Consider the following 25,969-nt stretch of genomic DNA (forward strand, 5'->3'; position numbering starts at 1 on the left):
ATTAGAAACCCTTGTGAATACCCATGAAGCTATACCCATCAATTTTGTGTGTGCTTACCTTTCTAACAGCTTCCCCACTGCCTCTTTCGTGGAACTCCCCCACCCCCATGTTACCATTCTCACACCTAAACGTAACTGCAGAAATCTGTCCTATAATTGAGCCTTTGGGCCAGCATCTTCCACTCTTGGCTTCAAATCAGTGGCAATCTTATAAAACCAATTGGACTTAGGTGCACCAAACATCTTATGATGTTAATACATCTTATGATATGAAAGAGCCAGCATATTCTTATTTTGCATGGTTTTCAGGCTTTCAAACTGAAGTTTCGAGTTTACTCCAGTGCTTTTTCCAGAAGCTTCACTTATTCATTGTAGTCTTTCCTAAAGACGTATCAGCCAATCTGAAAGTAGAACTGACAGACAGAAACTGATTGATTGCTGGTGCTTTGAGTAGCACACAGAGGACTTCTGAGGGTCAGCCATTAAGTGCTCCATTATGAGTTCTCTGGATTTCTCCCTGTTGGATCTGTCTCCTGCAGGTACAAATATCAGGGCGCCAGATCTCATTTGGAGGGCACACGACAGAGAGGGGCTACGAGGCCCCAACCGTGAAATTGAGGTGATTTGCCACTGATATTCTGGATCTTGTCCTACTATGGATCTGGAAACAGGGCCAAGTACAACTATTTCCTCACTTGACTCCCAGGGTAGGGAGGACAAGCAGTCATAGGTTTCTCAGAGAGGTAGTGTGGGGGTGCAACAGCTCATAATTCAATAGCCAACCAACTGTCAAAATACTCCAATGTTCAGGCAGGTGCTTATCTTTTTTTATGGAAAAAGTATTTTAATCACACAGCAATACTAAACACTACATATCACAATGAGATGGTAAGGTGGGGTTGTAATAAGTTGCATCTAACGGTGTAGAGTTACACCCCTTCTCTCTAGCACCCATTTTCTTCTTGCTGTGGTCAAGTTTCTGTCTCAATAGTTCCAAACTCTATAGAAAGTAGGCAAGGATCAGGCCAAGGGGCAGATAACTCAAAGCAGACACATTTGTATGAAAAGCAACTCAGCTCAACGTCTTCATGATCTCTTGGTTGAAAAGGCTGAAGCATTCTTACCTGCACACATCAGCCTCTGTCTCTGTATACTGGGTAATCCCTGCATTTACCAGCTGTTGGTTGTGTTGCAGTTCAGGCTGTATGGCTGAGTGGTATGCACCCCGTCTCCTACAGCACTGGTTCTTGCTTTACAAGGGGGCTGCAGAGGAAACCTTGTTCCAGTCAGGGTTTGTTGATTGACTGGGCATTTCTTCATGGTCACACTGATTTTCGATACTGACAGCCCTCCTGGCTGGCTACAGACCAGTGATCAGATATATCAGGTCCTTTCATCTGATTTTAATCACAATGATATTCCTTGTGTCAGTTGCTGCCTCTAGGCCGATCATGGCTCCCTGCTTTGGCAGCAACATAGCTTTTGATTTCTCTGTTAGCATGGGCAGTACCAATACCTCAGGTCTTTTACGGGTTGCTTGACAAGGTAGTTATCTTTGCTCTGGTACAGTTGTCATACACTTCACTCAGGAACAGTGGAAAGAAGCTGGGTAGGGGGCTTCGCAGCAAAGGTCATTTCTGGTTCTTTGTCTTTGTTTGGCAGCTTCTCCTGAGTGCTCAAATTGCCAGGAACATGCATGGAGTCTTGTCATAGACAATCTCTTCTTTTGCAGGGCAAGGCACACTCCTTTTAGGCAGGCTTCTAGGCTCTTTAGGCAGGGAGGTGTAGACATCAAGTGTTGTACCCTCACTTCTGGGAGAATGGCTGGCAGGCAGACACCAGCCCTAATTTCTGAGCAGTTCTTCAAATACTATGCAGAGCATTCCCTTCCTTGGTCAAAGGATCTTTGGGCTGGAACAAAGTGGAGTGGTTTTGATCCCTCTTTTCTACACATCTTTCAGACAGGGGGTGTGGATCCACAGTCTAAAGTTTCAAACCCATATTTGGCTGTTATTTTTAAAATGTCATTTCTAGGCTGCTGTCTACACAGAGGCATTGTTCAAAGTAATGGTTCAAATAGCAGGTAGCTATGGGGTGGGCTCCAAGTAGGAGCATCCAAAACATGTACACTATGAAATAAGAGTTCTCTGCACCTAACTTTCATCAACCTTTTTTAAGTAGTAATCAATGACAGACAAAAGGTCAGGCCCTGCACAGATTTCATATCACTTCCCCTTACCCCTGCCATCTACCAAATGGTGGTGCTAAAAAAGAAGTAATCAGTGGTCTTTTGCTTACAGACACTTCATTACATTTCTAAATGGAGCCCTGTCTCCACCTTCCACACTTCATTGTCTTGGTCTTTGTTAGAAATGTGGTCTTTGGTTGGCAGTCAGGGTACCCCCTGTCCAAGCAAGTACCCTCACTCTAGTCAGGGTAAGTTACACACAATCCAAATTATCCTGTGCCCACCCTCAGGTAGCATGGCACTGAGCAGTCAGGCTTAACTTAGAAAGCAATGTGTAAAGTATTTGTGCAATAAATCATGCAATAACATGGTAGAACACCACATAAATACACCACACAGTGTTTAGAAAAATATATAATATTTATCTGACAAGATGCAGGTCAAAATGATTAAAATGCAATAAGTATATTTTGGAATATCACTGTAAAAATGACAGTGTCTTTAGTCTCTTAAAAGCAACAAATGTCTCTTGCAAGCACAAAGTACCTAGTTTGCGTTCAAAATCTCCACAAGGAACCATAGAGGAAGAGGTGCGTGTCGATTTCTCGGGGCGCACACAGCGATGTGTTGTTTATTTTTCATGCAGGGAAGGCTTTGCGTCGATTTCCGGTGCTCAGACTTGGATCCTGTTCGGGATCGGACTCCCCGGGGATGACGCGTTGAAATACGGCGCTGGCAGGACGAAGTCACAGGGGCTGCATCGATCCGGTGGGCGTTGTGTGGAAATTTCTACCGTGAGGCAGGCGCTGCGTCGATTCCTCTCAGGAAGTCTGGTTGTGTCATTCCGGCTCGGCTTTGCATCGATCCAGTGGGCCGTGCATCGAATTTCCGACTGGTTCGGCGTGCGGTGATTTTCTTACCACGATGCAGGCTGTGCATAGTTTCTGTCAGGCTGTGCGTCGATTTTCGCAGCACAGGGAGTTCTTCTTGCAGGAATTAAGTCTTTTTAGTCCTGAGACTTCAGAGAACAGGAGGCAAGCTCTATCCAAGCCCTTGGAGAGCACTTCTCAGCACAGCCAGAGAGCAGCAAGGCAGCAGGCCAACAGCAAGGCAGCAGTCCTCAGAAAGCAGTCAGGTGAGTCCTTTTGGCAGTCAGGCAATTCTTCTTGGCAGGTTGCAGGTTCTGGTTCAGGTTCTTCTCCAGGAAGTGTCTGTGAGGTAGAGTGTCTACCCCAGATGTGTCCGAATTGGTAGGGTCAGAGACCCTGCTTAAATACCCAAATGAGCCTTTGAAGTGGGGGAGACTTCAAAGAGTGGTTTAGAAGTGCACAAGGTCCCCTTTCAGTTCCATCTTGTCACCAGGGTCCCAGTATGGGGTGTGGCAGTCTTTTGTGTGAGGGCAGGCTACTGTCCTTTGACATGTAAGTGTCAGGCCCTCCACCCTCCCAGCTCAGGAAGACCCATTCAATATGAAGATGTGTGCAAGTGTGACTGAGCATCCTGTGTTTGGGGTTGTCTGAGTGAATGCACAAGGGAGCTGTCAACTAAACCTAGCCAGACGTGGATTGGAAGGCACAGGAGGATTTAAGTGCAGAGAAATGCTCACTTTCTAAAAGTAGCATTTCTAAAATAGTAATATAAAATCTAACTTCACCATTAAACAGGATTTTGTATCACCATTCTGGCCATACTAAATACGACCTGGCTACTCCTTTCAGATCAGGATCTATCACTCAAACAGTATATGAGGGTAGCCCTAATACTATCCTATGAAAGGAGCAGGCCTTGCAGTAGTGCAAAACAAATTTAGGAGTTTTACACTACCAGGACATATAAACTACACAGGTACATGTCCTGCCTTTTGTCTACACAGCACCCTGCCCTATGGGTTACCTAGGGCCTACCTTAGGGATGACGTATATGTATTAAAAGTGGAGTTTTAGGCTTGGCAAGTACTTTTAAATGCCAAGTCGAAGTGGCAGTGAAACTGCACACATCACAGGGACTGCAGAGGCAGGCCTGAGACATGGTAGGTGGGGGGCTACTTATGTGGGTGTCACAACCAGTGCTGCAGCCCACTAATAGCATTTAATTACAGACCCTGGGCACATGTAGTGCACTTGACTAGGGACTTATAAGTAAATTAAATAAGCCAATTGGCCATGAGCCAATGTCACCATGTTTTAAGGAGAGAGCATATGCACGTTAGTGCTGATTAGCAGTGCTAAAGTTCACAGAGTCCTAAAGTAAGCAAAAATGAGGTTAGAAAAAGGGAAGGAGGAAGGCAAAAAGTTTGGGGGTGACCCTGCAGAAAGGCCATTTCCACCAGTCTTCAATGTCCAGACATAATAATGGAGACAATACATTTCCACTGTCTGGTCAAAGCTGACCTCATCTTCCATCCTGTGGCATTCCAAACTAGGGATATCCAAAAGAGATACCACTGCCCCCTATACTCAAACTCTTAACACACATCTGCTACACATGCACAGGGTGAACACACACACACAAACATACACACACTTGACATGCACACCATATGTCAGTGAAAGTTTGACATCACAGCAGTTACTTCACAAGAGAGCAGTGAGAAAATAACACTCTCACTAACACAGGGAAAAAGGTCTGGTAACACTACAAATTCACAAAACCCAAAATGCTGCCACCACCATTTTAAGTGATGTAATTAGGGCAGCATCGGTAGTCTATTGCCTCATTGTAGGAGGCTGGACTGGCTTGTAGTGAGTACCAAGGGGTACTTGCACCTTGCACCAGGCCCAGTTATCCCTTATTAGTGTATAGGGTGTCTAGCAGCTTAGGCTGATAGATAATGGTAGCTTAGCAGAGCAGCTTAGGCTGAACTAGGAGACGTGTGAAGCTACTACAGTACCACCTAGTGTCATATGCACAATATCATAAGAAAACACAATACACAGTTATACTAAAAATAAAGGTACTTTATTTTTATGACAATATGCCAAAGTATCTTAGAGTGTACCCTCAGTGAGAGGATAGGAAATATACACAAGATATATATACACAATAGCAAAAATATGCAGTATAGTCTTAGAAAACAGTGCAAACAATGTATAGTTACAATAGGATGCAATGGGGAAACATAGGGATAGGGGCAACACAAACCATATACTCCAGAAGTGGAATGCGAACCACGAATGGACCCCAAACCTATGTGACCTTGTAGAGGGTCGCTGGGACTATTAGAAAATAGTGAGAGTTAGCAAAATAACCCTCCCCAAGACCCTGAAAAGTGAGTGCAAAGTGCACTAAAGTTCCCCTAAGGACAAAAGAGTCGTGTTAGAGGAATAATGCAGGAAAGACACAAACCAGCAATGCAACAACTGTGGATTTCCAATCTGGGGTACCTGTGGAACAAGGGGACCAAGTCCAAAAGTCACAAGCAAGTCAGAGATGGGCAGATGCCCAGGAAATGCCAGCTGCGGGTGCAAAGAAGCTTCGACTGGACAGGAGAAGCTGAGGTTTCTGCAGGAACGAAAAGGGCTAGAGACTTCCCCTTTGGTGGACGGATCCCTCTCGCCTTGGAGAGTCGTGCAGAAGTGTTTTCCCGCCGGAAGAATGCCAACAAGCCTTGCTACACGCAAATCGTGCGTTTGGCGTTTTTGGACGCTGATGGGGTCCAGGAGGGACCAGGAGGTCTCAAATTGGACCTGCAGAGAGAGGAGACGTCGAGCAAGACAAAGAGCCCTCACTGAAGCAGGTAGCACCCGGAGAAGTGCCAGAAACAGGCACTACGAGGATGCGTGAAATGGTGCTCGCCGAAGTTGCACAAAGGAGTCCCACGTCGCCTGAGACCAACTTAGAAAGTCGTGCAATGCAGGTTAGAGTGCCGTGGACCCAGGCTTGGCTGTGCACGAAGGATTTCCACCGGAAGTGCACAGGGGCCGGATTAGCTGCAAAGTCGCGGTTCCCAGCAATGCAGCCCAGCGAGGTGAGGCAAGGACTTACCTCCACCAAACTTGGTCTGAAGAGTCACTGGACTGTGGGGGTCACTTGGACGGTGTCGCTGGATTCGAGGGACCTCGCTCGTCGTGCTGAGAGGAGACCCAAGGGACCGGTAATGCAGCTTTTTGGTGCCTGCGGTTGCAGGGGGAAGATTCCGTCGACCCACGGGAGATTTCTTCGGAGCTTCTGGTGCAGAGAGGAGGCAGGCTACCCCCACAGCATGCACAAGCAGGAAAACAGTCGAGAAGGCGGCAGGATCAGCGTTACAGAGTTGCAGTAGTCGTCTTTGCTACTATGTTGCAGGTTTGCAGGCTTCCAGCGCGGTCAGCGGTCGTTTCCTTATCACAAGGTGAAGAGAGAGATGCAGAGGAACTCGGCTGAGCTCATGCATTCGTTATCTAAAGTTTCCCCAGAGACAGAGACCCTAAATAGCCAGAAAAGAGGGTTTGGCTACATAGGAGAGAGGAAAGGCTACTAACACCTGAAGGAGCCTATCAGCAGGAGTCTCTGACGTCACCTGGTGGCACTGGCCACTCAGAGCAGTCCAGTGTGCCAGCAGCACCTCTGTTTCCAAGATGGCAGAGGTCTGGAGCACACTGGAGGAGCTCTGGACACCTCCCAGGGGAGGTGCAGGTCAGGGGAGTGGTCACTCCCCTTTCCTTTGTCCAGTTTCGCGCCAGAGCAGGGGCTAAGGGGTCCCTGAACCGGTGTAGACTGGCTTATGCAGAATTGGGCACATCTGTGCCCAACAAAGCATTTCCAGAGGCTGGGGGAGGCTACTCCTCCCCTGCCTTCACACCATTTTCCAAAGGGAGATGGTGTCACACCCTCTCTCAGAGGAAGTTCTTTGTTCTGCCATCCTGGGCCAGGCCTGGCTGGACCCCAGGAGGGCAGCTGCCTGTCTGAGGGGTTGGCAGCAGCAGCAGCTGCAGTGAAACCCCAGGAAGGGCAGTCTGGCAGTACCAGGGTCTGTGCTACAGACCACTGGGATCATGGAATTGTACCAACAATGCCAGGATGGCATAGAGGGGGCAATTCCATGATCATAGACATGTTACATGGCCATATTCGGAGTTACCATGGTGAAGCTACATATAGGTAGTGACCTATATGTAGTGCACGCGTGTAATGGTGTCCCCGCACTCACAAAGTTCAGTGAATTGGCTCTGAACAATGTGGGGGCACCTTGGCTAGTGCCAGGGTGCCCACACACTAAGTAACTTTGCACCTAACCTTTACCAGGTAAAGGTTAGACATATAGGTGACTTATAAGTTACTTAAGTGCAGTGTAAAATGGCTGTGAAATAACGTGGACGTTATTTCACTCAGGCTGCAGTGGCAGGCCTGTGTAAGAATTGTCAGAGCTCCCTATGGGTGGCAAAAGAAATGCTGCAGCCCATAGGGATCTCCTGGAACCCCAATACCCTGGGTACCTCAGTACCATATACTAGGGAATTATAAGGGTGTTCCAGTAAGCCAATGTAAATTGGTAAAAATGGTCACTAGCCTGTCAGCGACAATTTGAAAGTAATGAGAGAGCATAACCACTGAGGTTCTGGTTAGCAGAGCCTCAGTGAGACAGTTAGGCACCACACAGGGAACATATACATGCACACCTATGAGCACTGGGGCCCTGTGTGACAGGGTCCCAGTGACACATACATATAGGCCACAAACCTATGAGCACTGGGGTCCTGACCAGCAGGATCCCAGTGACACATAACAACCATACTGAAAACATAGGCCCTCATTCTGACCTTGGCGGGCGGCGGAGGCCGCCCGCCAAAGTCCCGCCGTCAGGTTACCGTTCCGCGGTCGAAAGACCGCGGCGGTAATTCTGACTTTCCCGCTGGGCTGGCGGGCGGTCGCCTTCAGACCGCCAGCCAGCCCAGCGGGAAAGAGGCTTCCACGATGAAGCCGGCTCGGAATCGAGCCGGCGGAGTGGAAGCTGTGCGACGGGTGCAGTTGCACCCGTCGCGTATTTCACTGTCTGCGCAGCAGACAGTGAAATACATGTAGGGGCCCTCTTACGGGGGCCCCTGCAATGCCCATGCCAGTGGGATGGGCACTGCAGGGGCCCCCAGGGGCCCCGCGACCCCCCCTACCGCCATCCGGATCTCGGCGGTGCGACCGCCGGGATCTGGATGGCGGTAGGGGGGGTCGGAATCCCCGCGGCGGTGCAGCAAGCTGCGCCGCCGCAGAGGATTCAATGGGGCGGCGGTACACTGGCGGGACCCCGCCAGTGGTGCCGGTCCGACCGCGGCTTTACCGCCGCGGTCGGAATCCCCATTGGAGCACCGCCGGCCTGTCGGCGGTGCTCCCGCGGTCCTCCGCCCTGGCGGTCAAAGACCGCCAGGGTCAGAATGACCACCATAGTGTTTTCACTATGAGCACTGAGGCCTGGCTATCAGGATCCCAGTGAGACAGTGAAAACAGTGACAAACACCCTGACATACACTCACAAACAGGCCAAAAGTGGGGGTAACAAGGCTAGAAAGAGGCTACCTTCTCACACAACCCCCCCCCAAACGAAGGACAATAAGGCTAACCTTGGCCAGTTGAGACTTTATTGTCTAAGTGGTGATAAGTAGAGAGTAGCTCTGCAATAGACTGGTTACTCCCTTTATCATCCACTATATGGTTACTTCCCTGTGGGGATGTAAACCACCCTGTTTGAAGTTTTTTAGCTAAGTAACAATGTGAAGATGTATTTTCAGAGTTTCTATCAGTAAGTTTTAGTTTAGAGCAGTGGGAATTGTCCACTGAACCTATTTGTAGTGATGGAAATGCCAGACAGGGATGCTGTCTCAGAAAAGCCATAGCTGGGCAAAAACTTTGTCCATATGGCTGGAAGAGAGAACAGGGATGCTGTTTCTCTTGGGTTGGAGCAGGGCAGGGATGCTGTCCTATCAGCTCCACACTAGGGCAGGGATGCTGTCCTAAGTGTTGTGAGGCAGTGCAGAGTTTCTGCACTAAAGTTTCTCTGGGAGGGTTGGAGGGATGCTCCATATTAACTAAAATGGTGCTGTTTTTCTCACCAATGTTAGTTATCCCACAGAGAGGTACTTCCACCTCAGGGAGTCCAGCTTTGCCAGCTGATGCTTCCCTTGGAACAGGTGCCACCCCAGGAGAGGTTTCTCCCACCACAGGAATAGTATCCTGCATGGTAGGGTGGTTAGGGGATACTGTGATACCCTTTTTACCTGTTGATGGAGAGGGATCCTGAGTTTTCAGGCCTTCTCTCCTTTGCTTTTTCATTTCACTAGAAATGAGAGGGAACAATTCCTCAGGGATGCCCAGCATGGCTGCATGGGCATAAAACTCTACATCAGCCCAACCTGAGGCCTCTAGGTCATTACCTAAGAGACAGTCTACAGGTAAGCTAGGTGATACCACCACCTGCTTAGGGCCAGTAACTCCACCCCAACTAAACTGAATTATAGCTAAGGGCAGAAACTTAGTGGAGTTATGGACATCAATAATTTTATACTGTTGTCCAATGATGTGTTGATCAGGGTGCACTAGGTTTTCAGTCACCAAAGTGAAACTGGCACCTGTGTCCCTGTAGGCCAAGGCCCCAACACCATTTATTGAAACTGTCTGCCTGTACTTATCCATTGTAAGGGGACAAGCAGCCAGTGTGGCAAGGCCAATGCCACTAGGTGTGACAGAAACTGTCTTGGGACTGATGACATCAGTTTCCACTATGGACCCATAAGTGAACCCAACTACACCCTTTGCTTGACTGTTGCCAGCAGTCCCACCACTAGTACCACTACTGCTAGGGGCACTAGAGCTTGATGTATTAGTGGTGGTAGGCTCAGGGGGTTTACCTGGACAGGACTTATCCCCTGGCCTATGGCCTCTATTTTTACACACAAAGCACCAAGGCTTTTTAATGTGTGCAAGTTGGGAAGAAGAGGAAGAATTTGTTTTATCCCCACCCTCTGAAGAGTGTTTAAGATTTGAAGTGGGATCTTTGGTTTTACCCTTATCCCCATGCTTATCTTGAGATTTTTCAACATCTTTCTTCTTATTGCCATCTTTGTCACCCCCTGTATGAACTTTTCTGTTCACCCTTGTTCTGACCCATTTGTCTGCCTTCTTTCCCAATTCTTAGGGAGAGGTCAGATCAGAGTCTACCAGGTACTGGTGCAACAAATCAGACACACAATTATTAAGTATATGCTCTCTCAGGATTGTGTTATACAGGCTTTCATAATCAGTAACTTTACTGCCATGTAACCACCCCTCCAAGGCCTTCACTGAAGGGTCAATGAAATCAACCCAGTCTTGTGAAGACTCCTTTTTGGTCTCTCTGAACTTTATCCTGTACTGTTCAGTGGTTAAGCAATAACCATCCAGGAGTGCATTCTTAAGAACTTGGAAATTATTGGCATCATTTTCTTTCACAGTAAGGAGCCTATCCCTACCTTTTCCACTAAATGATAGCCATAGGATAGCAGCCCACTGCTTTTGAGGGACATCCTGTACAGCACAGGCCCTCTCAAGTGCAGCAAACCACTTGTTAATGTCATCCCCCTCCTTATAAGGGGGAACTATCTTGTGCAGATTCCTGGAATCATGCTCTTTTGCAGGATGACTATGGGGAATACTGCTGCTGCCACCATGGGTATCTAAACCCAACTTCTGTCTTTCCTTCTCTAATTCTAAAGACTGTCTATCCAAATCCAGCTGTTGCTTCTTGAGCTTCAGTCTGGTTTGTTCCACTCTCAATCTATTGAGCTCCCTTTCTAACAATCTGTCATCAGGGTGGGAGGGAGGGACATTTCTAGATACAGAGGTATGATGGGAATGAACAGAAGGAGACCTGTCCCTTACAGAGGGCACCCTAACAGCTTGGCTACCAGTATAATGTGAGAGCACACCATCAGTATGGTGTGATTCAACCTCTGTACCAACTATGCTAGACTGTCTAGTAATGGGCAGGCTGAGAAGTTTCTTTCCTGAACCTTTTCCTGGGGGAGTCCCTGGATCAGATTGAGAACCATTAGCTACTTTTTCACCAGATTGGGCACTTATAGCCTTATCCTGTACTCTAAGTATATTAATTAACAGTTCTAAGGAAGGATTCTTCCCTACACTCAAACCTCTCTCTATGCAGAGACTCCTTGCTCCTTTCCAGCTAAGGTGATCATATGCAAGTTTGGACAGTTCAACATTTTTTCCTGTGCCAGACATTTTTTAGAGAGAGTTAAAGTGATAGAAAAAGAGAAAAAAGTTTTCAGAACTTTTTGGAAAGACAGAAAAAAACTTTTTAAACTTTTAAGAACTTTTTGAAAGTTTAGAAGTACTTTTCAGCACTTAGAAAAGAGTGAAAAGAGGAAATGCAAAACTTTTTGGCTATGTGTATATACACTGACCTTGTTTTGTATATTTTTCTCTTATGAAAAGTACAATGACAAGAGTGGTAAGTAGTCTCAAGCACTTATCCCACCACTGCACAACCAATGTAGGAGGCTGGACTGGCTTGTAGTGAGTACCAAGGGGTACTTGCACCTTGCACCAGGCCCAGTTATCCCTTATTAGTGTATAGGGTGTCTAGCAGCTTAGGCTGATAGATAATGGTAGCTTAGCAGAGCAGCTTAGGCTGAACTAGGAGACGTGTGAAGCTACTACAGTACCACCTAGTGTCATATGCACAATATCATAAGAAAACACAATACACAGTTATACTAAAAATAAAGGTACTTTATTTTTATGACAATATGCCAAAGTATCTTAGAGTGTACCCTCAGTGAGAGGATAGGAAATATACACAAGATATATATACACAATAGCAAAAATATGCAGTATAGTCTTAGAAAACAGTGCAAACAATGTATAGTTACAATAGGATGCAATGGGGAAACATAGGGATAGGGGCAACACAAACCATATACTCCAGAAGTGGAATGCGAACCACGAATGGACCCCAAACCTATGTGACCTTGTAGAGGGTCGCTGGGACTATTAGAAAATAGTGAGAGTTAGCAAAATAACCCTCCCCAAGACCCTGAAAAGTGAGTGCAAAGTGCACTAAAGTTCCCCTAAGGACAAAAGAGTCGTGTTAGAGGAATAATGCAGGAAAGACACAAACCAGCAATGCAACAACTGTGGATTTCCAATCTGGGGTACCTGTGGAACAAGGGGACCAAGTCCAAAAGTCACAAGCAAGTCGGAGATGGGCAGATGCCCAGGAAATGCCAGCTGCGGGTGCAAAGAAGCTTCGACTGGACAGAAGAAGCTGAGGTTTCTGCAGGAACGAAAAGGGCTAGAGACTTCCCCTTTGGTGGACGGATCCCTCTCGCCTTGGAGAGTCGTGCAGAAGTGTTTTCCCGCCGGAAGAACGCCAACAAGCCTTGCTACACGCAAATCGTGCGTTTGGCGTTTTTGGACGCTGATGGGGTCCAGGAGGGACCAGGAGGTCTCAAATTGGACCTGCAGAGAGGGGAGACGTCGAGCAAGACAAGGAGCCCTCACTGAAGCAGGTAGCACCCGGAGAAGTGCCAGAAACAGGCACTACAAGGATGCGTGAAACGGTGCTTGCCGAAGTTGCACAAAGGAGTCCCACGTCGCCGGAGACCAACTTAGAAAGTCGTGCAATGCAGGTTAGAGTGCCGTGGACCCAGGCTTGGCTGTGCACGAAGGATTTCCGCCGGAAGTGCACAGGGGCCGGAGTAGCTGCAAAGTCGCGGTTCCCAGCAATGCAGCCCAGCGAGGTGAGGCAAGGACTTACCTCCACCAAACTTGGTCTGAAGAGTCACTGGACTGTGGGGGTCACTTGGACGGTGTCGCTGGATTCGAGGGACCTCGCTCGTCGTGCTGAGAGGAGACCCAAGGGACCGGTAATGCAGCTTTTTGGTGCCTGCGGTTGCAGGGGGAAGATTCCGTCGACCCACGGGAGATTTCTTCGGAGCTTCTGGTGCAGAGAGGAGGCAGGCTACCCCCACAGCATGCACAAGCAGGAAAACAGTCGAGAAGGCGGCAGGATCAGCGTTACAGAGTTGCAGTAGTCGTCTTTGCTACTATGTTGCAGGTTTGCAGGCTTCCAGCGCGGTCAGCGGTCGTTTCCTTATCAGAAGGTGAAGAGAGAGATGCAGAGGAACTCGGCTGAGCTCATGCATTCGTTATCTAAAGTTTCCCCAGAGACAGAGACCCTAAATAGCCAGAAAAGAGGGTTTGGCTACCTAGGAGAGAGGAAAGGCTACTAACACCTGAAGGAGCCTATCAGCAGGAGTCTCTGACGTCACCTGGTGGCACTGGCCACTCAGAGCAGTCCAGTGTGCCAGCAGCACCTCTGTTTCCAAGATGGCAGAGGTCTGGAGCACAATGGAGGAGCTCTGGACACCTCCCAGGGGAGGTGCAGGTCAGGGGAGTGGTCACTCCCCTTTCCTTTGTCCAGTTTCGCGCCAGAGCAGGGGCTAAGGGGTCCCTGAACCGGTGTAGATTGGCTTATGCAGAATTGGGCACATCTGTGCCCAACAAAGCATTTCCAGAGGCTGGGGGAGGCTACTCCTCCCCTGCCTTCACACCATTTTCCAAAGGGAGAGGGTGTCACACCCTCTCTCAGAGGAAGTTCTTTGTTCTGCCATCCTGGGCCAGGCCTGGCTGGACCCCAGGAGGGCAGCTGCCTGTCTGAGGGGTTGGCAGCAGCAGCAGCTGCAGTGAAACCCCAGGAAGGGCAGTCTGGCAGTACCAGGGTCTGTGCTACAGACCACTGGGATCATGGAATTGTACCAACAATGCCAGGATGGCATAGAGGGGGCAATTCCATGATCATAGACATGTTACATGGCCATATTCGGAGTTACCATGGTGAAGCTACATATAGGTAGTGACCTATATGTAGTGCACGCGTGTAATGGTGTCCCCGCACTCACAAAGTTCAGTGAATTGGCTCTGAACAATGTGGGGGCACCTTGGCTAGTGCCAGGGTGCCCACACACTAAGTAACTTTGCACCTAACCTTTACCAGGTAAAGGTTAGACATATAGGTGACTTATAAGTTACTTAAGTGCAGTGTAAAATGGCTGTGAAATAACGTGGACGTTATTTCACTCAGGCTGCAGTGGCAGGCCTGTGTAAGAATTGTCAGAGCTCCCTATGGGTGGCAAAAGAAATGCTGCAGCCCATAGGGATCTCCTGGAACCCCAATACCCTGGGTACCTCAGTACCATATACTAGGGAATTATAAGGGTGTTCCAGTAAGCCAATGTAAATTGGTAAAAATGGTCACTAGCCTGTCAGCGACAATTTGAAAGTAATGAGAGAGCATAACCACTGAGGTTCTGGTTAGCAGAGCCTCAGTGAGACAGTTAGGCACCACACAGGGAACATATACATGCACACCTATGAGCACTGGGGCCCTGTGTGACAGGGTCCCAGTGACACATACATATAGGCCACAAACCTATGAGCACTGGGGTCCTGACCAGCAGGATCCCAGTGACACATAACAACCATACTGAAAACATAGTGTTTTCACTATGAGCACTGAGGCCTGGCTATCAGGATCCCAGTGAGACAGTGAAAACAGTGACAAACACCCTGACATACACTCACAAACAGGCCAAAAGTGGGGGTAACAAGGCTAGAAAGAGGCTACCTTCTCACACTCATATGATGGAACACGCAGTGTGCCCATCCAGAAACAGGTGCTGGACATCGCATTGTGAGGGACAGCCCAAGGACCCTGCACACACGCTAAATTAGGGTCACACCATGGGCAAACTTTTGTCAGGATTCTAGTTTCACATGTAGATAGGCACTCAGGGCTGGGGCATACACTCATTTACCATGCAGGAGACATGCCTGTTCCAATACTAGGGTGTCATTAAATTTGAGTGGCACATTTAACAGGCATGATAGCTGGACCTCTAAGTTTACTCCTAGAAATAAAGAACAACAAGGGATACTGGTAATACTGCATTTGTGTCAGCCAGTAATTTCAAATTTTCTCACCAAATTTCACTAGGATATTTTAGCTTCAATGGCAAACAACGTAGGAAGTGTAAAAGCATTGATGTCGTTTTGGTGGACCATACACAGCTCTTTCTACACGTTCATCAGAACCAACAGTTGCAAGGTAGAAATGTGACAATATCCAATCGGACAACCAAATCAAAGTCTAATGAAAAAAAAACAAGTATGAGTATACTCAATGAAGGTGGAATGATCATATATCTCCAAATTCATGTTTTGGACTGTGATATATAATAGCAGTATGTTTTACATTTATGGACTAAATTGGTACTTGATCATGATTGTGTTGGCCGGGAGGGGTGGGGGCTTCTTCTATGATGAATGGATCATTAACTAGAATATCATTTGAATCATGGTTTCTTCAATTAACCTTGTGTTTCAAAATTAAGGATTTGACTTTTCTGAATTGATTTGAGAATATTTGTTACTAAACCAAATAATTATATGTAATAATTTTAATTAGTTGTAATCATTTAAATGAAGATGTTGACTTGGAAGAGTTGTTAGAATGTGTATCTACAAAGAAGTGTACATGCAGGAAATTACATACACACAAAAATAAATGAAGATTACAAAGCTTTCAGTACTAACATAAAAACAGAATTATACTAGGGCCACTGGAATTATGCGATTCTGCAACTGCTGCATTTTCCTACAATTATGGATTTGCAACATTTGCCACATAAACCATCATATGATGCATAATCTGCAGATTCTAACAAAAAATTGTCTTTAGCCCTAATGGATCAAAAGTTACTAAAAACACACTGGTGTGTTACACACAACACAAGGCCCTTCACAAACGTTGACTAGGTATTTTTCAACTGCTTATTGCTATATTTGGTGGTTAACCATGTACTAATGTGGTGAAAGCTTTGCTCAGTGTTACCATAAGTACACATGACAATGTAATGGAGTAATGATATAATAAAATGTGCAGCATTAAGCCACATAATTTGCCTTTTCTTGCTACATAACTTAATCAACCCTGTCACATAATTTGGTTCTCCACTACCACATAATTCCAGTGGCCCTGAAGGAGACTGCAATGCAGGTTTCAGGCTTGGTTCAGTGGTAAGAAGAACAAACTGACCATTTAAGCATGCAGGTAAGTCTATGTAGAAAGGGTCAGGATAATTCAGCAGTGCAATTTTATTGATCCCACTACTATTGATCTGTGTGTCCTGCCACACATGGATGGAAGGAGCCCACTAATTGCTTTGAGAGAAAAAAGTCAGCTATGAAAGTAGGAGTATGGCAGTGTTGCAAGGTCGGTGACATTTTTTTTGCGGAAAGTCATGAATATCAGTGATGCTACAAAGGTGCACTAAAGTTCAGTAATGGGTTGTACCCAGGTCATTGCATATGTAGCTATTTGTAGAGCCCACACCTAGCTTGAGAGCAACAGAGTCCTGAAAAAGAGCGAGAACCCTAATTTGTGATTCAGGATAATTGACTATGAAGCTGAGTGTTTGCGGGTTGTAAATCCTCTTGTGTTGGGGTGTTGTGTTCTTTGAAGAGTTGAATTTTCACGTCCTTTCGGAATTGCAGAATTGCTTGTGTAAAGCTCCAATGCATTAAGCTTCAACGGCTTGTACAGCCACCCAGTTATGTACCAATATCTTAAAGGGATTTTTAATTCTGAAAGTCCACTGAGAACCACTAACTTCCTTCCAATTCTAATTTTATTTTTTAAATCAACAAGGGCACATCCAGGTACAAATAGGGCACATCCATATTTAAAGGCTTTTCTTGAATGCATTCATCGCTTAACATCTTTCTTTGATTAAACTGCTTAGTTTGAAAAACAAAACGTGAACTTTTTTGCCATTGAAAATCCCATACATCACTATGTGTTGAGCTCCAATCCATGCAAACGCGGGGATTGTGAAGCTTTATAAGTCTTTATGCTCCCACGCCCTAAACTCCTGACCGATAGATAGTGGTTGAGGTAGCTGCAGCAGTAATAGTCGTCATAGCAGAAGAATTAGTAGTACACACTCAAATCAGAGGTTTTTCTGGAACCTAATTCACAAAGGTGCTTACGTTATCGGCCACGGAGGAATAAGAGGCTGAGGAGGTCATCTTGTTTGGATCAAAGATCCTATGTTTACAAAAAAAATTACATCGGTAACAGTGAGTTATAGGAATGTTTTTCACAGTGTTCTAAGTGACATCAAATTCACAATGAGAGCGATCATTTTAAGTTATGTATGGCCCTCAAAATCATCTGCTTTCAATTGCTACGCAGAGGAGTAATGGGGGGGCAATACATAACATGGTCTCTCCTCCCCGACCCAAATGTGAAAAAACATACCTTACTTGCCATCCTTAACCAAACCCTACCACCTTCCGTGCCTTCCTTTTCTCTCCTGCAGCTGTGCTTTTTGCTTTCAGTCAAAGCAGACAAGCAGTGTTGTGCAGAGAGGATCTCAGAGAGACCAGGCATCTTGGCTCAGAAGGCCTTTATGTTGTAGCAACTAAGCGTATAGAGTTTTGTTATTACCTGCTGCTACATCATAGCAGTGAGTTATGAGATTAAGAATCTGGTTTAAATAATAGAGGCTTCCGATGGAAGCCATGCCTAACAAAAGGATTATAGCATTGGATTCAACAGCTCACTTTCAAATTCAAGCAAGTTACTGTGGCCTATTAATGTTGAATTTAGACCAATGGAAACAACTGTGTGCTGATTGTGTTTGACTTCTGCCATGAACTAGACATCTAGCACGCAGATATGCTCCCTCTTGTTAACACTGGATGGGGTTGCCATCATGATATTAATACAACAGAGTTCAGGCTGCCATTCCTAAATTACACTATGATAGGCTGGAAAGCATGCATTTACAGCGATTTACTAGGCCCCTAATTCATTGTTAGATAAGGATAAATCACAGAACACATGAATGCAGATGAGGAACATTCGAGTGGACAGCTTGAAACCAAAATGTTCGAATGACAAGTTATTGGATAACCAGAATCCAATGCTGCCAAAAATAGCTTTGTTTGCCACCAGTCAGATGTGTCCCCTCACCGTAAGTATTTGCAAGGAAAAGAATGTATGCCAGCTTGATTGGTTATTTATTAGAGATCACTGATGTTCTTCACCAATATTCTGAGTGTTCCTCTGCCTTGGATACTGTCGTACATCAATCACCCTTATATCTCAGTAGCCTTGGTAATTCTGGTATCCAGTTTAGTGCACATTGATCTTTAGTGGCCTAAACTATTAAAAGCTTAGCTAAAGAATAGCACAGTGAACATTTCACCTGTCACTGTGAAACAGTTGTCAGACAGGATGTTTGCTAACCTTGCATTTTATATACTATTGAGGATGTCTCTCGTTAATGTCCCTGGCGCTGGTCTGCATGCCTTGCTGAGCAGATTATTTGTCTTCAAGAATTTGGAAGCCCAGATTCTTATCAGCAGTTTGGTTATATATTTTGTGAGTTCAACATCCCAACTCATAATGGCAAGCACGGTAGGACAAGAAACCAAAATCAGTCCTGGCAAAAATGCTCAAGCCAGTTCCAAACTTCAGTTGGCAATTGAATATATAGTATAGGGCCATGGGAAAATTCGTAGTTGAGTAATGGCTAGCCAGCAACCAAGCTCTGAAGAGAGCTTCCTACTCTGCAGACCATTGGGAAATGGCCAGAGTGGCAAAAAGACCTACAGTACAGACGCAGATTTAATGGATCTGTACACCACTGCAAAATTTCTCTAATTTGTAAGGAAAGGCAGTGGATAACTGAAAACCCCATATGGTCTCACTAAACAGGACTTTATGCCGAATTGTGGTGGAAGTGGGCTAGAAATGTGTTGATCTTTTGCAGGATCGTGCCATTTCTTTTACCTTTTTACCTTTTTGGTAAATCTTTGTTTTTGCTGGATATAGAACTCTGTGCACTATACCCCTGCTAACCAGTGGTAAAGTAGGTGTGCTCCTCCTTTCAACCAGGTAAAATTGCTATACACATGATTAGTTTATTTAATTTGCCTGTATGTCCCTAGTATGTGGTACCAAGTGTATCCACGGCCTGCTAATTACAGGCTTTCTGTGAACTACAACATTCATTGTGCCATCTACTGCAGTGGTACTGTAATGCATGTCTCCAGACCTACCACTGTCGCCTGGCTGTGCAGTTTAAACTACAAATTAGACTTGTCAAAATAACCCTTTCTTTTAAATACTAAGTCACCCCTAAGTAGGCTGTGTTGCCCATAAGGCAGAGTGTATGGTATTCAAAAGTAGGATGGGTACAATTTTGATGTTAAACATATCCTTAAAGTGAAAACGTCCAAACAGCTGTTTCACTATTACAAGGGTGGCTGTTCCAGAGGAATGTATTGGGATACAATATTAAGTTTAATAAATGTTACGTCCTTCCAGTAAACAGCTACAGTTCAATTTTTTGACTATTTGAAACATTTATTACAAGTCAAATTCACTGGTGAAATCAGATTTGTAATTTCTATTTTGTAAATGGAACTTTTAGAAAGTTACCTTTGCCCTGCCTGACATCCTTGGAAACTACATTTGCAGTTTTGCTCTCCCTCTCCTGCCAGCATAAAAGAGGGTGAGTTTGTTCCCTTGGTGTGGGGAGGTGTTCTTGTGCCGTGGCAGGATGCCATGTGTGTTCGGTCTAGGGACTTGATTAACTCCAAAGAGGTCCGCCCTGTCACAAGCAGATGTGGCTAACACTTAGGCCTGAGTTCTTCTTTTTTTTTTCCCCAGGCAAATGTGCCCATCACAGAGGGCCTCGTGTTGACATCAGTGTGTCAGATCCTGCTGGAGTGTCAAGACCTAATTGACAGGTCTGCTGGGGTCTTTCATATGACACTTGGGACACACTTCAAAGAGGTCTCCTCTGCCTCAGGCAAATCTTAGCTGACACTTGGGTAGGGCCCTTCTTTTTGTCTCTCAATGAGACAGGCCTCTATCACAGCTGGCCTCTTTTTGACATTACAGTTTCAGAGCCTGTTTGACAATTCTAAAGGGTTTACACATAACAGAATTTTTCCTGCAACTGCCCAGCCGACCAGTGGAACCCATGTGGTCCCTTAGTGTACTCCTGTGGTGGATTACAGGCTTAAGTCAGAAAATAAAATGTTTGCTCAGGATGAACCTGGTTGGTGTGCCCTGGTCTTCTCTACTATTGGCAATTTCATTTGTTGGTATCTGACATTTGTGTATCTATCTGGTCTTCTTTAGTTCTCTCAGGCACTGGACATCTCAGGAGAGATCTGAACACCAAGTTTTAAAGTGAGGCTGGATAGCTGAAATTTATCAATTCCTCCTGTGATGTTCCTGACTTTTGCAAGCACATCCTTGGTTCTATACATGCATCTGAAAGTTGTCTTCTTACTCGTGACTGAGCCATGAGGCATGCGTACTACCTCTAAGGATTATCTTCTTGTGATTAGCACACTTGTCACAATGTGCCAAAGAGTACATGGAACACACCTGTGGGCATATTTATACTCCATTAGGGTTGAATTTGCATCTTTTTTTTACACAAATTCGGTGCAAAACTAACTCCATATTTATATTTTGACGTTAGACACATCTCATGTCAAAATATTGGAGTTCGCACCATTTTTAAGATGTGTGAATCTACCTTGCGTCAAGGAGATGCAAGGTAGGCGTTCCCATAAAAGAAATGGTGCTAATCCCATAGCCCCATATTTATCCCACCATGGTAAAATGATGCACAGTGGGAGGAGGTGCTAAATAATGGTGCAAAGCTTGTCAGACCAGGTGTCAGGAGACCTGTGGACCCATTTCCATGGTTAAACACCATGGAATGGATCCACAGGTGCCCTTCTCAAGCCACAGGAACATCTCCACCCACTCCAGAGGGACACCGGAGGACAGGGGACCCCATCCCAGGTAAGTAGGGTAAGTATAGACATGTTTTTTTTCAAATTAAAGTGCCTTTGGGGGCCCAACTTGGGGCCCCCTGCATGGCACAGGGTGCAATGGCCATGCCCAGGGGACACTGGTCCCCTGGGTGGCGGGCATGACTCCTGTCTTTTCTAAGACAGGAGTCATGGGGTATGCATGGTTTTGCATCAGAAAATTTTGCATCAGAAAATGACGCTAGGCTGGTGAGAAGCATTTTTTTTTGGGTGCCTCTAACCAGCCTAACGTCATTTTTGGTGCAAAAACTGCTTCTCCCATACCACCACCCCCACCCGGCTAATGTCATTTATTTTTACACTAGCTCACCCTTTGCACCAGCTGCACCATTCCATAAATATGGCACCCAGCTGGCCTCAGGAATGGCGCAAGCCAGTGCTAAACATTTTGATGCAAAACTGCGTTAGTGCAGTTTTGCATCAAAAAGTATAAATATGCCCCCTGATGACTATGCCACAAAGGACAACTGAAATTGTTGGATAGCAAGCTAATTGATCTTCTCTTTTGAGACATCCCGAAAGTGAAATGTTACCTCAAAGAGTGCTAAGGATATCTCAATATTAATTTTAGTGTAGCAAATGAATTGTATTACCTTGAGATGGTGCTGGGTGCAATGGATGGGCAGATGGTACATTAGCTGCAAACTTGACAGTGTTCACTCATGCTGGTCTGGGTGGTTCCTCCTCTCCCTTCATAGAGGCAGCATTAGACATCCCCATTAATCATCTGAATACTAAACCAAGATTAATGTTTTGTTAACAGCCATGCCTTATGGATGGGTCTTTGAGATGTGGTAGCAGTTGTCCTTATGGAGGTGTTGTATGATAGATGGGACTTTGCAAAGTGAGAAACAAATTTGATTATGACCTTCATCTTAGAACCCTTTTGGGCAATTCATGTCGATCTTAGATGGCTTGAGTTGTGCTGCCCCACAGCTAGGAATACATTTACACTGAGTGACAAACTACTCATACCCATGTGGGGGGCCCCATATATCCCAGGACAACATCAATGTGAATAAGTCATCAGAGTCAAGAGTTCTTTACCATTCTATGTAGAGAGGGATACTGAACAGTTGACATTACCCTATTTCATATACTGGATAAACCTTAAGAAATCTATCAACCTAAATACTATACATTATTGTTAGAGGCAGAAGGTGAGAGGTACACAAGCAATAGGTTGGTCAGAATTCCCCCCCATGTTTTTTACTGGTTCAGATTTTTAGGGTTTGGATGGCAACCAGGTAACAGATAGTGCAGGTGTCTCGGGCAAAGGGCTCATTTTTAGGGTCGAAGGCGCAAAGCGCTCTGTCCCTGTTGTAATCCCTCTGTGGGCTTTTAACCACACCCATGTCAAACCCATCAGTTGTGTTGGTTTGTGGGCTTGTCTTTTAAAATTAGCTTGATTTCATTTGTGAAAGGCATGCATATGTCATGTCTTTTCCAGTGTTTAGCCCTCCTTGAGCACACCAGTCAACTACTGAAAACATACGAGGCTCCATGTTTTCAGTATGGTTTCTGCACTACTTTTTCTCTTTATTTCATAGGCAGCGCGATCTCGCTGGGCAGTAGTTGAGCGCTTTGCATTACATCGACCCTGTTACTTGGATAATTGCACTTCTGCTGATACGTTTCACTGCGAGCGAACTTCTGTTTCCTTTTGTGTGTCTGCTTTGTGCTCATGGCACCTGTCGGCTCACTTATGTGAAACTGTTTACTTTTCATTTTCAGTTTATGTGGCAAGAAAAGTCCGGTTAGGCGTTTACAACGCTAAAAGCTCTAACTCGAGCAAACGTGAGACCCATTGCATTGCAAATGCTTGTTTTATTATGTCACTGTGAGAAATCGGGTTGTTGTTTGACTGGGGTGTTAATCTTGGTCAAGCAGCAGCCACAGACCGTCAGGGTGAACCACAAAAGTCATAAAATTAACCTGTGCTTAACCCTCTGGTAGCTTTGCACAAAAGCAGTCAGGCTTAACTTAGAGGCAATGTGTATAGTATTTATGCAGCACACAAACAGTAATAAAGTGAAACACAACACAAGAAAAATCCCACACCAATTTAGAAAAATGCAGTAAATGTTGATAAATAATTTGACACTAGATTGACAAAAATCCAATCAGTAGAACCGGAGTCATGAATTTTTGAAGTGTTTATAAAAAACTAGCACCTAAAAGATCAAAGCACCAACTGCGGACATCTAGTCGCACAAGACCGGGTCAAAGTCCAAAAGTATAGACAACCGTGATGGAGCACAAGTCAGATACAAGAAGTGGATTGGGCCCAGTGGGCGCTGACCCTCAGATTTAGGAGAAATTTGAAGAAAAGTACAGGGAGAAACGTGTCAACAGCTTCTGAGGGAGTCAAACAAAATTGAAGTAGCTTTAGAATAGGTTTAGCCAGGTGATGGGGTGTCCTTTCAGCCCAGTTTCCTCAGCATGTGATGGACTACCTTTAGGTGGATTCTGCAGTGAATAGACTTGTCACAACCAGCTACATGTTAACACTGAAAGCCACAGGGAATTCTACGCACCACAAGATGTGTTTTAAATATTATTTTCCAAGTACTTTGTAAAGAAAAGTCTCTTTTTGGTGATCATGTTGCAGCATAACTATGAACTTTATAAAACATACATCATTATTTTTGCTAAACAAACGCACATCCAGTGGCAAATTTATGGTGTCATTGATGAAAAATCATTTCATTTATCCCCGGTTTTCTCCAGATGTTTTGGTTGATGCAGACCCACTACTAGCATTTAATTTGCAGGCCATGGGTATATGGTATACCACTTTACTAGGGGCGTATAAGTAAATTAGATATGCAATCAGGTGTAAGCAGTGGCAAAGTTCACGGAGTCCTAAGACCAAGAAAAACAAATTCAGCAAAAATAGGATGGGTGAAGGCAAAAATTGTTTGGGAGTGACCCTACAGAGAGGGCCAGGTCCAAAACTCACATTTGATTTCTGCAGGACACTCTCTATTTTCTGTGCTCTGTCATTAATCAGACACACAGTAGCGAAGTCCCAGAAACATCTCCATTAGCGTAAGACATGTTACCTAAGGTTTTTTTTAGTAGGGATGCAGAGGGGGAAAGATACATGGTAGGACTTTGCATGTATCTTGGTCCTTGTTATTAATTTATATGTTCACCAATTCAGCTACATCCATGATATTAAATTGAACAGACAGACAATAATAGGAAGTTTTTTCTCATCAAACATTGAAGAAAATTCTTTACGGTTGATATTGTTCACTTGAAGACGATTCTTCATCCAGTTTTACTTTGTCACTACGCTCTATTGAAATTCAGTGCAGACTTTATTGATCGCAGATTATTCGACGTGGAGTGTGTGAGAAAATCGAGGCCACTATACTAAAAGGATCAGTAAATGCTCACCTATCATTGAAGTTCCCACTTAAAGCTAGGTAATCTTACTTTCTCAATTATGGTTTTCAGAGTTTGGGGCACTCTTGTGTCAGAGATAATGAGCACCACGAGCCTGAAGCGATTCCAGAAATACGGCAACCCCCACTTGATATCGATATTTGTAAACATTGTAAATGTCTTTGTGAATTCTTTCGGTTATGTTGCGCCCAAAAAAACCTCATTGATTGTCTTATAACTATCCTCATGCTGTACCCTAAAATATTTTTCTAAACTTCTGCAGGTTTTTCCATACTCATTACTCGTGCTTGCAGTAGCAATGTACTTGCCTACATTGATTTGGAGATATATTGCTGCTCCATCGTTAAACTCAGATCTTCTCTTTATTATTGACGAATTGGACAAATCCTACAATCGATCCATTAGACTGGTTCAGCATATTATGAAAATTCAAAAGTCATGCCCAGACCCACAGATATTTTGGGACGAGTTTGAGAAGTAAGTATATAAGCATTTCATATCAAAATTAATTTGTTTCGAAGTTGTAGGAGAACGTGGAAGTTGCCATGAATGTGAAAGATTTTGCTGTCCTGCAAATTCTCCAAAGTAAATTAAACAACAGCCAATATATTCTTTTGAAATATTATTATAATTATATTAATGTATTATTACCAAATTCCTAAAGAACAGTAAGGAATCTTGGGTGGGTTCTAGTTATAGAATATGTAGTGCCTTACAGTGCTTTATCCCATGGTCCTGAAGTAATGCTTTTGTTGAAATAACCTTATAATGGGAAAAGTTTTATTAACTTGTAAATGGTCCTACTCACCTGAAGTGCATTCTGTTTTGAAATTTCACATGGATTTAGATATCTGAGAGTATGTCAGTAAGTCATTACCACATGTCAATGTGCAAAACCACCATATATCTTGCGATAACACTATGGAAATATTGATGTTTGCAAACATTGAAAACAGTAATGGGAGCGGATTAAGATACCTAGATGGCAAGTTAATTACTACAAGTACTACATATACTATGTTTTTATTATTTAGAATAGGAGTGCCCTATTGACAAAGGTAAATTCTGTCATAAATGTGACTTTACAATCGGATTTAATATTTTTACAGCTGCCTGGAATTCACAAACACATTTCATTGAGGCGTAAACCCATTTAGGTGTGCTGAGATCTCCACCATGGGTACGAATTCCCCACTCCCACAAATCACACTTAAGGGGTGATAGGGTGAGTGATCCAATAAGTGGTTAGTCTTGTTGGCCATGAACGTTGATGTTTGTCAGTATTTACAAATGACTCTCATTCCCCTTTCAGCTCTGGAAAGGGTTGAATTTTCACTCCAGTCAACGTCTGGCATAACAGCTCTTCTTTCAGGGTGGGAATAGGAATGGATCACCTCGGATTTGGTGATAGTGTAGAGAATGGGATTCTTTATAGGAATAGAGAAACCCCCCACAGTGGGAAACAAAATCCATATGGTA

At 44.8% G+C, this 25,969-nt stretch overlaps 1 protein-coding gene across 1 annotated transcript in view; it reads left to right on the top strand.

The window, feature by feature from the left end:
* PANX3 (pannexin 3) overlaps window positions 1-25,969 on the top strand; it is a 49,572-nt gene that overhangs the window by 19,543 nt on the left and 4,060 nt on the right. The window contains exon 4 of the mRNA XM_069224425.1: window positions 24,753-24,967. Coding sequence (XP_069080526.1) covers window positions 24,753-24,967 — 215 coding nt within the window. The remainder of the gene's footprint in view (window positions 1-24,752; window positions 24,968-25,969) is intronic.

This window comes from Pleurodeles waltl, chromosome 3_1 (genome assembly GCF_031143425.1).
Source record: "Pleurodeles waltl isolate 20211129_DDA chromosome 3_1, aPleWal1.hap1.20221129, whole genome shotgun sequence".
In the NCBI taxonomy this organism is placed as follows: Eukaryota; Metazoa; Chordata; class Amphibia; order Caudata; family Salamandridae; genus Pleurodeles; species Pleurodeles waltl.